The sequence below is a fragment of the Heterocephalus glaber genome, unplaced genomic scaffold (genome assembly GCF_053883595.1).
Source record: "Heterocephalus glaber isolate CG9 unplaced genomic scaffold, H.glaber_assembly_v1.0 deba00001442, whole genome shotgun sequence".
In the NCBI taxonomy this organism is placed as follows: domain Eukaryota; kingdom Metazoa; phylum Chordata; class Mammalia; order Rodentia; family Bathyergidae; genus Heterocephalus; species Heterocephalus glaber.
Genome location: NW_028258296.1, coordinates 10,470,216 through 10,485,556, shown reverse-complemented (window position 1 = coordinate 10,485,556; position 15,341 = coordinate 10,470,216). Strand labels below are relative to the sequence as shown.

Here is a 15,341-nt window from a genome sequence, read left to right as displayed (position 1 = left end):
CAGAGTTAGCCTCAGTAATTCCCTCTGGGGTGCTGCTACACTTGATAATGTTGGACCATAGTCTTTAAACATTCTTTTTTTTTTTTTTGGTACCGGGGATCGGACTCGGGTCCTTGCACTTGCAAGGCAGGCAGTGAAACTACTGAGCTAAATCCCTGGCCCTGGACTTTAAACATTTTTGCAATGAAGAAACATAAGCTTTTATGATCCATTTCTTCCCATGTGTTCTTTAACTGGACATCGGCAGAAAACAATATTTGACCATCCCCTCTCCCTTGGCTACTTTTCATGTAGAAGAGAAGTGCTACATTTTTTACTGTATTTACCATGTTGCCTGTGGTTCTTTATCTAGGTCATCTTTTGTGAATTTTCTTCCTCATGTTTTCAGTATTAAGTTTTCTTTTCCTATTTGTTAAGATAAAGTAAGATTGGGATCAAATGCTAACTAGTAGCAATTTTTCAAGGAGCAGTTAAAACTTTCAGTTAATTAAAGCGTACTATCATTGAAAGCAGTTATTTCTCATAGATTTTTTAAACCATGTTCATTTCTGTATTTTTTTCTGATACCGTGCACTTACTATCAAAAGTAGTATACAGGTGGGATGCTACAGCTTACACACTTTGAGGACAATTATACTTACTAGCCACAGATAGATCACTATATATTAACCTCCCTTATGTTGAAAGCTATGTGTACTAATTTAATGAGAAACTATACAACCAAGCAAGAAATCTAACAATTTTCAGACAAACAAGAAATAGTTGTCACTTGTGTTTAGTCTAATCCTAAAATTCTCCCTTGTATTATCTTGAAAACTTTAGGTTGGATTAACACTGTTAAAAATAATGTCCTACAGGTCCATCAACAGATGAATGGATAAAGAAAATGTGTTATATAATGAAGTACTACTCAGCCATAAAGAAGGATACATTTGAATCCTTCATAGGAAGATGATAAACCATGAGCATATAATGCTAAGTGAAATAAATCCGACACGGAAGGTTAAATATTGCGTGATTGTTCTTTTATGTGAAACCCAAAATATAAGTGATTTAAAGAGCAAAATGAAAGATAGATAAAAGGAAACAGAGGCAGACCTTGTGGAGATAGGAAGGGGATCTAGGGATGGGAGAGGTTAGGAAGGCAGGGAGAAAGTGGAAGTAAAAATGATTAAGATACCACATGTATACGTTCCATTTTCCCTAGGTGAATGAAATTATGATGTGTCAAAAACACATACTAGTAAAAAAGGAAACAAACAAAAAAACAATGTCATGAATGTAAATAGGAAAGAGAAAACAAAACAAGAGAAGGGGAAACCACGTGGATGGTGATTTTTCTGTTATTGTAAAGAGCCTTTTACAACGGACAGTATGAAATGTCAGCAGAGCATGTGGTTGTTCAGATGTGGTATAGAGAGTACAGCGATGTAGAGTGGCTTTGTGTTAGCAGACTTCTTTGATCAAAAACTTGTAATTTTCTTTAAAGTGGAAGCGCTTTCGTTTGCATAACACCAAATTGAAGCCCAAATTACAAGCTTAATGAACATTAACTCATGTAAGTTCAGAAAAAACAATGAAAGTTTTTAAATGCACTTTAGGTTTCAGTGATAAAAGAATTCAGTATAGAATATTTACTCGTGATCTAAAAGAGGGAAATGTTATAATTTTCACTCGCTCTTCAATTTTTAAATAAAAATCATTTTAGAGAAATAAATATCTAGTATAGTCACTCACCTATTTTTCAACAACCAGATTTTTGCAGTTGCAAGAAACTACTTTTTCAGTTGTCTCCCTATTTTGGCAGTGACAAGAAACTCTATCCATCCTCAGCTAATCTATTTCAATTTTTAGTAACCCCATGAGATATTTTTATGATGATTGGGTGAAATTTATTAATATATGTATGTATCTTCCACTTTCATGCCTTTTATAGAATATTTTCATTGTTTCTCTATTCTCGAGAAGAGCTCTTTCATGTAAGAAGGGCTTCATTACTATTTTGGTTCTTTATTATGATGAAGAATCAATGGAACAGATAGAGATATGTATTCATGTAAAGATATAATTATTCCTATCTATTATTCTGTGCATATAATAAATTCAGGCACTGGTAAGCCAGAAGAAATCCTAGAAATTTTAGGGTCCAAGTGAATGTACATGATAAATAGCTTAGGAGAAGTCAGTGTAAGAATTACTAAGATTTGCTGGGTAAAAAGCTTTGGAGTAACTGTAAAGTATGAACAAATTCAGAAATAAACGCTGAAAGTGCATGGGGATAGTATATGATAAAAACACAATCTATGATTTTCTTCTACAATTATTTATTGTTATTGGGCTATCTCCAAAGAATGCAGCTCCACTTTATATTATATTGAACCAAAGTTCGTAAAACTCCACCCATTCCTTATTGTTTGTCTGTTTGGCACTGGTATTCATTTAACATTTGATAAATTACTATAAGTACTGAGTGCCAGAGATAATTCACAGCTCTGAGTAAATACCCCAAGTGAAGTCCTTGCCTTTGTGGCTGGATTCTAGGGGTAAAATGTAACCTAAGTAAACAAACTTTGCGATAAACATTATAAATAAAACAAGTAGTGTCTTGAGTAAAGAATAAGAAAATGGAGATTAGTTCTCATAGGGTTGGTCCAGAATGTTTTTTGGAAGAGATAATATTTAAAACCTGAAGGAAAAGGAGCAAACCAGGCAAAGTATGGGAAGGATAATGCTCTAAGACGAAGAAAGAAATCGCACAAGGATTTGAGCTTGATTTGTTTGGAAAGCATTCAAGGAACTGAATGAAATCTGCCATGCAGGGGTATAATAAAGTTGAGAGTAACATGAGATGTTTGGCTATAGGATCAGCGGAATGTCATATGTTGCTGAGTTTTTGTAGCTCATTGTAAAGACTTAAAATGTTGGGTAGGTGTCAGAGAATTTAAAATTAAAAAGAAACGATCAGATTTATACCTTGACCAGTGTATATGTATTTTGTAAAATAACATTGTTTTATAAATTTCATTAGGATGTATTTATGATTAAATAGAGATGATTACAACCTTCCCTACATAATACTGAAAATGGAAAGAAATGAATCAATTTGAAATCTATTTTGGAGCCAGAATTGCCAGGATTTGCAAATGGCTTAAACAAAATTTTCAGAAGAAGGGTTAGACAACATACTCTGTTTTTCCCATTTAAACAATAGATTTATAGTTTCCAATATAAGGAAGATGGCTATTGGAAAAAGTGAGATAGTGGGAGCCTGAAGCTCTCTTACTTAACCTTTCTTTACTTAGACTTATACATGGCTACTTATGTGGGTATATAGATAGCTTGCTCTCTGTTCATGTTCCATCTGAAAATGTTTCCTTGACTTGACATAATGCTTTAATTATGGTTCTGGTCAGAAATGAATATGACAAGTCTATCATTTCCCTCATTCTGAATGAAAGGCTAATATAATTTAGGATCTCAGCATTTGATGAATTCCATGTTAATTTAATCTCAAATGAGAGACTTTGTCCTCTTCTCACTTATGTTTTAGATCAAACAATGTATTCAAGTGACTACATATATTTTACCCTACTGCAATATTTATGCCTATTTAATTTTATCTACTTAATTTAATTTACTGCTCCAGTATTTTATTGTGACTAATATTGTAGGTTTATATTTGGTGTGAAGTGAATCTGTTCCTTTACCGTCTCATCAGGAAATTGATAGATATTTCTCACAAGTTGTCATTCAAATTATATGTAATAATATTGATCGAGTTTGGGCTGAGAACAAATCCACTTATCATGACATTAGAGATGTTTCTCTGGGCAGCAGCATTTTATTATTCACGTGGTCACTTAAGCTCTCTGATCTCCACAGAATAATACTGACACTTCACAAGTAATGAAATATCAGATATATTGATAATTGCAGGTTTATCATACCATGGATATGTGAATCTGAATTTTCTTTTATCCAGTTACAAACAAAATAATATCTGAGGTAGCTGATTTGGTTTCAGCTTATAATATTCCTTGGTTAAATGTTATCAAATGTCCTCAAAATATTCCCTAAAATTATTGAAGACCAGTGTTAGGTTTAAGGTGCTATAGGTAATAGCATATACATTTATTATTGAAAGCAAAGTCTTTATTAGGTCATTCGGAATCTTCTGTTAACCTTTCCCTCTCTGTGATCTCATAGACCAAACAATAAGTGTTCACACACTTTCTTTTCCTGCTTGAATTATATATATGACAAAAGACTTGTTTTCCTTACCTGAGTAGTTTCCTTAAGCCTTAGTTTATTTAAAGATTTAGGATATCTGATCATCTCCTTCTACATCTGTTCTACTGTAACTTTTGAATCCTTTGTGATGAATTTTTCTTTTATAAAAGCAAGGAAATAAAAATTTTTATAAATGATGATGAGTAATGACAGTGGATACATGAAAAAGGATAAATGGGTGAAGTAAAGGAAACATTTTCGAAATGAAGTGACTAACTCCCCATTTAATTTCTTTTAAATTTCATTATTTTATAAATTACCCTTCTTTGCAATAGAAATTGGATTTTTAGATTTGATAAGCATATTTTTTTGTTTTCATATTCTTTCAGGAGAATATAAAGGAATAAATGTTAGCAAAAATAGTATATTTGAAAACACTCGCTGTTTTCATAGGTAGGATAAAAATGTGGTAACCAAAATTAAAAAAGGGTACATTTGAATTGCATTGAAGGAGAGGCAGAGTAGTAATGAACATAACAATTGGGAAGTAGGAAGATATAAGAATGATGCTATATTTTGAAGAGGATTTATAGAAGAATTTGCAGTTTAAAAAGCAATAGCAGTTGATTGTCACAGATTTAATCGCATAATACAAGTAGTATACATTAATCTTATCCTATTTGTTTAATGGAAAGAATTGGATTTAAAAGAAAATAGAAGCAATTATACTTCAAATGTGTCATATTTTGATGTGTTTTATTATGAATTATTATAATTATTCTTCACAAACTTAAAATATTCTAAACATACAGAGAATATATGAGCTCAAAGTATGTAAATTGTATTTCTAACAGAAAAATTATCCCATAAATATTGAAAAGAAATTGTCTTACAAGTGTTGATGAGTAAAATATTTATTTATTACCCGCCAATATCTGCTCATTTTTTCTTTTATGGAAACAAGTCCCCAATTTACCATTATACTTCAGTACCCCCTATTTTTTCCTAGCAAAGGGGTACGTTCTTTACCTTCTCCTTTGTAGTTCTCGGTTACCAAGGGGATTTTACTAGAAACATTAGAACTTCTAGGAAATCTCCTTAAGACACATGATATGTGCCCCTTTGTAATTTCCCCTACCTTTATCTTCGTGAAGAAAATGTAAGCAAGGCATTTAGAAGTCTAGTACCTGTCTTGATTCATTAGAAAAAATTTGCAGATGGAAGTTATACAGACGCAGTAAGATAGAGTTTACATGGGAATTTTGAAAGGATTGGAGTCCCTGGTGACCTCGTAAAACCTCCGAAACAGTCTGGATGAAATGTGAACAGAAAAAAGAATACAATGCTATTAAAATATACCTGTAGAGACACTATTAAATTTACATTTGAGAGTGCCCCCTTGAAGCTCCTCTTCAATTTTCCACGTATTATTCCTCTCATGTCTGATCCACTTTTAGACTTATTAATCTGTTCCAATTTTCTTCTCCTTTCATTCACTTCCTTTCAGTGTTCTGGAAATAATTTTGTCTCTGCCTTTGCTCTGAACCTCCCTTCTGGCTTCCTAGGGCTCACTGACTTATCAGTTTGTTTACTACTTATGGGACCCAACTTATAGACCTACTTCTCCCTCTATCTTCTATATGGCATTGTCCAAGTCATATCACTAACTGTTAGCAGAAAGACAATTCATTAAAATAATAAACAATGGAGCTCTTTTCATTTTTTTCTATGTCAAAGTTTTTTAAAAATAAACATAAATAATAACTGTAAAATGCATGTGACTGCTTTTCAAAAACTCTAAAACTTACACAATGCTATTAATGCTTTTATGTTTCTTTTTACAGAATGTATCCCGTTGATGCAAAACTGTCTATTGAACATAGAAAAGACGTTTCCCCTATTTTATGTGAATCAAAAACAAAAGGTACAGCAGGAAATCAAAAAAATCAAGACATCTCATCCAAAAAGGTTAGTTATATAAAATTTAAATTATATTTAAATAATATATCTTAATGAAACAATAAATCAATTAGAATTTCAGGATGTTGAACTATAAATGCAAGAGACTATGAAATATATGTTGACACTTTAGACAAAATATTTGTCTCATTCAGTACTTTCTAAAATATGTCATACAGAGGTTATATATATTATATGTATATATGTCATGTGTATGTATATATGTCATATGTTTTCAGAAGATGGATCAATATCAACAATCTGATAGCCTGATTTGGGGTAGAAGTTGAGAATTAGAAAAAACTAGCTAGAAGAAATTCTATTGACTTAATAGTTTTGTTACTGTGTAACTATATACTTTCTTTAGCAAATGTGTGAAGTTATCAGATTAATCAATGTTGAATATAGTATTGTTACAAAGTGCATAACATTTATCTTAATTGTTTTGGTCATCAATATCACTGATTTATCTTTTGCTTTTTACAGTTTTTTCTAATCAACTTTTATGCTACAAGATAAAACATATTTTTCTCTATATCTGTCTTCTACATATAATTGTAGTTATTTTTGTAAAATAACTTGAAAGTCATCAATCTTCTCAAGAGATTCTCTTAAATCTTAAATAGTCAGATACTTCTCTTTTTACAAACTCATGGTGGTAACCTTATCCCTGTTTTAAATTAATTTTATTGGTACACTTTTGATATACAAAATGATCACATTTGTTAGTAGAATTTGTAGCTGTACATAATGTGCCTGGATTGTTCTTATCTCTTTTTTATTTTTTCTTCTTGTATGGAAACTGCCCAAATTCTGTTACTCATTTGCCAGTCACTATTTATTCATCAGTTCTTTTTTCCATGTATTTTGTGTATTCCACAAAGCTTTGTATCTTTTATTAAATGTAATTTGATTTTTATAAAACTTTTAAATTCATAGCCTTATAAACAGAGTGGAATGAAAGGAAAAATAGTAGCTCTATACTCCATATCACCCCACTTGCTCTTCTTGCTACTTGAGACAATTTAATTCAATAATTTAACTGACTCTTGCAATAATTTTATATTTCCTAACTTTATGTCTACTCTGTTAAAATTTATTATTCAAATTTGTATATTATCTACAAGTTACTATGGTGAAAGATGGAGATTTAATTATCTTATAAATCTTCCCTAACACATACTCTTACATATTCCCACATTTATAATCCCCATAGAACTACATTACCACTACTTGAAGGCTAATTAACATTTAATGTTTTAAATACTGCTCACAGCTTAGCCACACAATATATTCAGAATATATTTACTTTCTTACACCTATTTTTTGTTGGAAAGTTGTTTGAAAATCTCTCATATTCAAACCACTGATGTCAAGTATCCACCTTTTTAAAGAATACAATCCAGTTGGAGCCTTTTATTGCACGATTACATTTAACTATTCTGCTTCCTCGCACAGCCATGGTCTTGGCCTTATTTTTCCACTGCAGTACTGAGAATCTATCTTTCTCACTACTGTGTTGAAACCATAGTTTTCAAGTGTTCCCTAATTGCAATGAGACTTTTCTCACAGATCTTGTTTGATTGGTTCAGTTTTCTCTATTCAATTTCACGTGCATTTTGAAAGTGAAAATTTTTATTCTTCAACTCTGGATATTTTTCTTATATTATTTTGGTGTTGAACATACACAATGTAATTTTTTAATCATTTAAAGCATTTGAGCCCTATAGTTCTATCAAACACCTCCAGGCTGTTGTGCAGCCATCACCGTCTCCAGAACTGCTTATATTATCCATGGTTGTCACATTGTAGCCATTAAACCCTAATTCCCAACTTCCCCTAAACCCACCTCCTGGCAGCCAACACTGCATTGTCTATTGCTAGAATTTGATTATTCTATAGATCTCCTATAAGAGGGATCAAGTAACCCTGGTCCTCCTATGATTTATTTATTTCACTTATTACTATATCTTAAAGGTTTGTTTATATTATAACACGTATCTGAGTTTTCTTCCTTTGTAAGTATGAATAATATCCTGTTGTATATACTATTCATTTCTTATCCATTCATTCTTTAATCGACATTTGGGTTGCTTCCATAAATACTATTTCTACGAACATGAAGGTAATAATATCTCTTGACACTTTTCTTCCAATCATTCTTGGTACATATTTAAGTAAAATTAGAACTCTTGGATCACATGATGATTCTTTTGGTTTTGCTTTGTTTGTTGAGACAGAGTCTTATTTTGTTGCCCAGGCTACAGCAGCTATAGAATTTTATACTCCCACCAACAGTACACAAAGGTATTAATTGTTTTACATAGTGGGCAATGTTCATAATTTTCTCTTTTATTTATTTTTTTAGTAATAACTGTTCTAATGAGTGTAAGGTGGTCTTCTTGGTGGTTTCAATTTGCATTTCCCTAATTATTAGGTATATCAGGCATCCTTATCTTTTCATGTACTTCCTTAGCTTTTTGTAAATGTTATTTGGAGAAATGTACACACTGATGCCTTAACCATTATATAACTTGATTGTTGGTTCTCATGTTGTTGAGTTGTGAGATTTCTTTGTGTTGTGGACATCAGTCACTTATTAAATAAATGACTTGCAAATGTCTCATCTCACTTTGTGCATTCTCTTTCCCTTTTGTTGATAGTGTCTTTCTTCTTTTAGATTTTGATTATTCATTCTTTTTTAGTCCAACGAGTTTTTTGTTTTTGGCGTGTGTGTGTGTGTGTGTGTGTGTGTGTGTGTGTGTGTATGAGATACCAAGAAATCACAAAGAACATCAATGCCATACAGCTCTTCCACAATATTTTCTTCTAGGAGTTTGGCATTTTTAGTCCTTATGTTTTGGTCTTTGATTTATTTGGGGTTAATTTTTGAATATATGTATAGTAAGACCCTAAATTAGTTTTTTTCATATTGATACCCAGTTTTCCCAGAACTGTTTGTTGATGAGTTGCTACTTACTCAATGATGCCTTAGAATCCTTTCTGAAATTCATTTGACAATATATGAGATAGTATATATCTAGAGCCTCTATTTTTATATTGACCTACTTGTCTATTATGATACCTTTAAAAACTTATTTTGACATATAAAAACATAAAAAATATGCATTGTGTAATATTTAAACTGGTTTAAACACATCTATATCTTCAAACATTTATTATTTCTTTATGGTGAAAGGTTTCAAAGTGCTTTCCTATAGCTTTTTGAAATATACAGTATATTATTGTGTTCTAGTCACTCTCTCATGCAGTAGCACAGGGCAACTTCTTGCTCTTATTTAACTATAACTAAGTGTCCATTGATCAAATTTTCTGCATCCTCCATCCTGCCTCACTATGCATGTTGTCTTCTAGTTATCTTTCTATACTCAGCTTCATAGAATTTTTAGAGTCCACATATTAATGTGATTGTGTGGTACTTGTATTTCTGTAACAAGGCTTATTTTGAGTAACATATGATTTCCAGTTCCATCCATATTGTCACAAATAATAGGATTTAATCATTTTTTATGATGAATAGTATTCTACTTTGAATATGTGCATTTTATGTATCCATTCATCACTTGCTAGTCACTTAAATTGTTTACATTTCTTCGATATTGATAGTGGTGATGCAATAGAGGATGCAAGATATCCCCTTGAAATACTGATTTCATTTTCCTTAGATATGTACCCAAAAATGGAGTTGCTGTATCATATGATAGTTCTATTTTTAATTTTTCAAGAACCTCTATTCTGTTTTACATAATGCCTGTACTAATGTACATTTCCATTGGCATTATGAAAGGTTTTCTTTTGTCCATGTACAGTATAGTACTTGTTATCTTTTTTTTGGACAATTCTTACTGAAATGAGGCTATGTCTCATCATGACCTTGATTTGCATTTCTCTGATGATTAACAATCCTGAGCATTTTTTGTATACCTGCTGACTGTATGCGTGTTTTGTTTTGTTTTTTGAGAAGTGTCTATTGCCTATTTTTAAATCAGGTTTTTGTTTTGTTTGTTGTTGAGTTTTTGGCATCCTTACCTGAATGTCAGTCCCTTGTCAGATGTATAATTTGCCTTAATTTTCTCATGATGTAGATTGAATATTGGTTTCTCTGTGTGGCAGATGATTTTTATTTAATTATAACCTCGTTTATGTCTTCTTTTCAATTTTTGTTTTCTGTGGGCTATGGGTCCTAAGGAATTTTCTTATTTTTCTTCTGATGGTTTTGTAGTTTTAGACCTTCCATTTAAGTATTTAATCCATTTTGATTTAAATTTAAAATAAGAGAGAGAGGTGTCTGGATTTATTCATATACATGTCAATAACCAATTTTTTGAACCACTTTTTGAAAAGATTTTTTATTCTCCAATGTATGCTTCTAGCATCTTTGTCAGAAATTCATTGCCTAAGATGGATCCATTTACTTCTATGTTTTCTATTCTATTGGTCTCCGAATATTTTTTAAAATAACATGCTGTTTTGATGTCTACAGTTTTTTTGTATGTTTTAAATTCTGGAAGTATAATGCCTTCTATTTTTTTATATTGTTTTTGCTCAAAATGGTTTTGACCATTCAGGGATTACAATAAATTTGTGGATTCTGGAGCTAGAGTAGGACTCTGTGCTTGGTAACTTAGGTTACTGAGGAATTCTGCCTACCTCTGGGCAATCACCATGGCTGTACCAGCTCCAGGTGAATCCATCAATGCCACCAGGCTGAGTTATATACTCAGAACACAGAACCAAACTGTACAATCAAGGACCCCATGGCTATGGGCCATCTATTTCTGAGGTAGACTTTTATGTGCTGCCAAACCACTGCAACAAGCCACAGTGATGCTGGCTGGAATTCAAGTCCAAGCCTTTTGTAATTCAAATCCATGCCTTGCATCTTCCTCTAACAATGAACTTGTTCCAGATGAACCTGAGAATGGAGGCCATTAGTATTTGTCCAGTGTTAGGTTTCATCAGTCCAACTCTAAATTTTATGGCAAAATTTTCTGCTTTCCACCCAATCTTGACTCAAAGTGAATGAGATATTGCATCATACTGTTTTCCCTCAAGTGGGCTCAAGCTAAGCTAGATTACTCCTAAACCTCATAGCCATACAAATATTCACAGTCTTGGAAAGAGGGGAGACATACGTGGCCCACTCCAAGACTGGCAATAAAGCAAAGTCAAACCTGAGTGTTTCTTTCTGGTGCAAAGATCTCCATGTGTTGCTGTGATTATGTTAAGGCTCTGACTATGATCTCTACCATGAATATAGGGCCTTCAGTTTATATTTGGATGCAGGGTCTTATCATGGGTAGCCTGATTGAATGGCAAGCAAAGCTTTGTGCTAACCTTTGTACCCTATCCATCAGTAGATGGAGTGTTGATCCCTGCCTTGCCACCTGAGGTTAAAGGAAGTAGAGGCAGTGATTCAGTTGGCCTGTGGTTGTTCCAGCTCAATCCTTGATTATTGGCCAAGTAAGTACTAGGGGCTATAGAGTTTTGCCCCATGTTATGTTTCACTGTGATGGGCCTGGTACTCGGTTTTAAATCTGGTGCCTGGACTTCATTCTCTCTCTCTTCTTCAAGCAGAGATGTGTGTCTTTCCATAATGGTCTGGTTGGAGGTGGTGGAGGTGGTGACATAGTCAACTCTTTTCCTTCTGCTTTCTTCAGTACCTCTTTTATTGTACTAAAAGCAGACTCTATGGTCTACAGCTTGATTTTCTCAACTCTTAAAAGTGAGTTTGGTCCATGAATAACTTGTTGAGCTTGATGTGCCTGTGAGAGGGTATCACAAGAAGGTATTATACTGGGCTGGGGAGTTAGCTAGGTGGTTCCACTGCCTGTCCTGCAAGTGGAAGGACCTGAGTTTGATCCCTGATACCCAAAAAAAAAAAAAAAAAAAAAAAAGAAGGTATTATTCTGCCACCATTTTTTTTTGGCCTGTACCATAAACTGTTTCAATTACCATTGTTTTGAAGTAGGTTGTATATGACTTCTATCTTTGATCAAATTTTCCACAATTTTTTCTCTTTGGGTTTATTTAAAATTCTATTTAAATTTTAGCATTTGTCTACTTCCAACAAATACATCAATGCGACTTTAAAAAGATTAATTTTATTGGTACAATTTAAATGTACATAGCGATCATATTCATCAAAGTGAGTTTGTACCTGTACATGATATACCTTGATTCCTCTTTATCTCTCATTCCACTTCCTTCCCTTTAACTTCCCCTTTCGCCCATTTACAAAAGCTTTGTTTCCATTTTTTCTCTTTCTATCAATTTTTTCCCTTTTCCCTGTACCCCTTGCACAGTTTCCATTTTGTAGGGTACATTAGGTGGTATCTTAATATTATTTTCTAATACATGAACATCAGTGTTTTTCCATTTATTTGTGTTCTTTGTAGTTTCTTTCAACAAAGTATTGCAGTTTTTAGTGTACCTGTCTTTCACCTCTTTGGTTAAATTTACTTCTAAGTATTTTATTAGGAATGCAGAGTGCCTTAATTTCCTTTTTGGATTATTCATTGTGAATATATAAAAATATAATTTATATTTATGTGTTGGATTAATATCCTGAAACCTTGCTGAGCTACTTTATTCTGTGTGTGTGAGAGAGTTTATGAAATCATTAGTTTTCTACCAAGATCATTTTTCCTGTGAACAGATAAATTTAATTTTTCACTTTGCATGTGACTTTCTTTTTCTTACCTTCTTACTTTATTACTTAGGCTAGGACATACTGTACCATATTAAATGAAAATGGTAAAAAAATAATCTTCTGTTCCTTATTCTTTATTCCTTCTATTCCTATTCAAATTTTAAAAAATTAGTCTCTTATAATTGAAAATGATCTTGTCTGTAGATCTTTGCTTATTGGCCTTTATTAAGAGGTAGTTTCCTTCTGTTTCTATTGTGCAGAGTGATTTTTATCTTAAAAGGGTATTGAATTTTATTAAATGATTTTCTTTGTCCATCGAGATGAACATACACTTTTTGAGCTTTCATTCTGTTAAAATGGTGTATTACATTGATTGATTTCCATATGGTGCAACATCTTTGCTTTCTAAAAGTAAATCCCACTTGATTATGCTGTGTAATCCTTTTAATATGCTGTTAAATTCAGCTTGTTAGTATTTTGTTTTGTATTTTGCACCAATATTCATAAAGAATATCAGTGTGTAATTTTCTTGTAGAGTGTTTCACTTTGGTATCCGGGTAATATGACTTCATAGAAAGAGTTAGCAAATATTTGCTCTTCTTCAACTGTTTGGAAGAATTTTAGAGTCATTGGTGTTATTTCTTTTTTAATATTTGGTAGACTTCACTGGTGAAGTCACTTGGTCTTGGAGTTTTTGTTAGCAGGTATATTAATCAATTTCATGTTGTCTATCAAAATACCTGGGGTCAAGTACTGTATAAATAAAATGTTTATTTAGATCATGCTTCTGGTAGATAGAAGTTCCAAAACACATACAAATTATGTCAGTGTTATTTCTGCCTTTAATTATTTCAATGTTTGCTTCAGTTATTTTTGCACCTCTCTCTCTCTCTCTCTCTCTCTCTCTCTCTCTCTCTCTTTCTATGTGTGTGTGTGTGTGTGTGTGTGTGTGTATTCTTGGTGAACTGATAGTTTTCTCATTATAAATGTCTTTCTTTGTCTCTTCACACAGTCAACTAGTTTTAAGTGTGAATTTCATCTAAAAATACTTCAAAGAAATATTTTGAATAGTGTATGATCAAATATCTTAGTAACATGGCTGTCCAAGTTAAATAAGTTTTACTATCACAGAGATTTTTGCCAAATACGTAAGATTCTTGATCAACATTTGTTTCTCTTGTAGCACTCTGAATAAAGCATGTGATTACCTTCTTGCCTCATAGTTACTGATAGTTTTATTGGCGCTCTTTTGTATATTAGAATTCATTCTTCTCTTGCTGTTTTCAAGACTCAGTCCAATAGTACTACATTTGACTTTTGATGATTTGATTATAATGTCTCATTATAATGTGTTTCATTTTGAGTCTTATTTTATCTTCCTAAAATCCAAAGATGTTTCTTGATATTCCACACACACACACACACACACACACACACACACACACACACACATCACTGTTCTTGGTTCATGGATGCAAAATCTTTTCTCTATCTGTATAAATATTAATACTATGAAAATATGTTTCATTTTTATGGATTATTTTTCTACATATTGTATTCTCTAAACACATTCCTTTTTATTAGTTATTTCTAATAATGCTAATAATCTTTGTTCACTGTTATTTAAAAATAAGTTTCTACTATAAATATTGGCATGCAGGTATCACTGTGATATGATGTAGTTGGCCCTGTTGGGAAGATATCTAAAAGAAGAATAGCTTGGTGAAAAGGAATTTCTACTTTTATTTTGTTGAGGAATCTCCATACTTGTAGGGAACAGGGAAAGGGGACGTTACTAGGACCTCTGCAGTAAGTCCTAATCTCATGCCAGCCACGACAGCACAAGGTGAATTAATTAATTAGCCAGAAAAGAGAGAACAGATGAGACTTAGAGAGGAAGCTAAGCTTTGGGCCTCATCAGTGCTGCTCTGGGCCCAAACTGAGCTTGCCACAACTTTATTATGTACATCAGGAGAAACAGATGTAACAGATGACTCAGAGGGAAGCAGAGGGTGCTGAAAAATCCTAGAACAATGAGCAACTAAGCAGGTGAAGATTTTGTTCCTCCCAGGATGTCTTCAGGTGGTGTAATCTTGCCCTGGAACATCACAGTATACCCAGACCATTGAGGTTTTAGGTGTGACCAGAGGTGAAAATGGAGTTATGTCTTGACATGCCATAGCTGGCCTATATTTAATTGTGAAATGATTTTTTCCCTCAAAATTATGTAGAATTTCTCCTGACACACACTGATTTCCATAGTGAAAATCCCTCCCAACAATGTTGAAAGGTTCACTTTTTCCCCCACAGCCTCGCCAGCATTTGTTATTGTTTGATTTCCTGATGATAACCATTTTTTCCAGAGTAAAATGGAATGTTAGTGTTGTTTTAATTTGCATTTCTCTAATGGCCAAAGATACCGACCATCTGTTCATGTATTTATTGGCCATTTGTATTTTTTCTTCTGAGGAGTGTCTTT

General features: G+C 32.7%; 1 protein-coding gene across 1 annotated transcript in view; it reads left to right on the top strand.

Moving 5' to 3' along the window:
- Positions 1-15,341, top strand: part of Lrriq3 (leucine rich repeats and IQ motif containing 3) — a 139,738-nt gene that overhangs the window by 83,463 nt on the left and 40,934 nt on the right. The window contains 2 exon segments of the mRNA XM_087212910.1: positions 6,075-6,151; positions 6,154-6,198. Coding sequence (XP_087069036.1) covers positions 6,075-6,151; positions 6,154-6,198 — 122 coding nt within the window.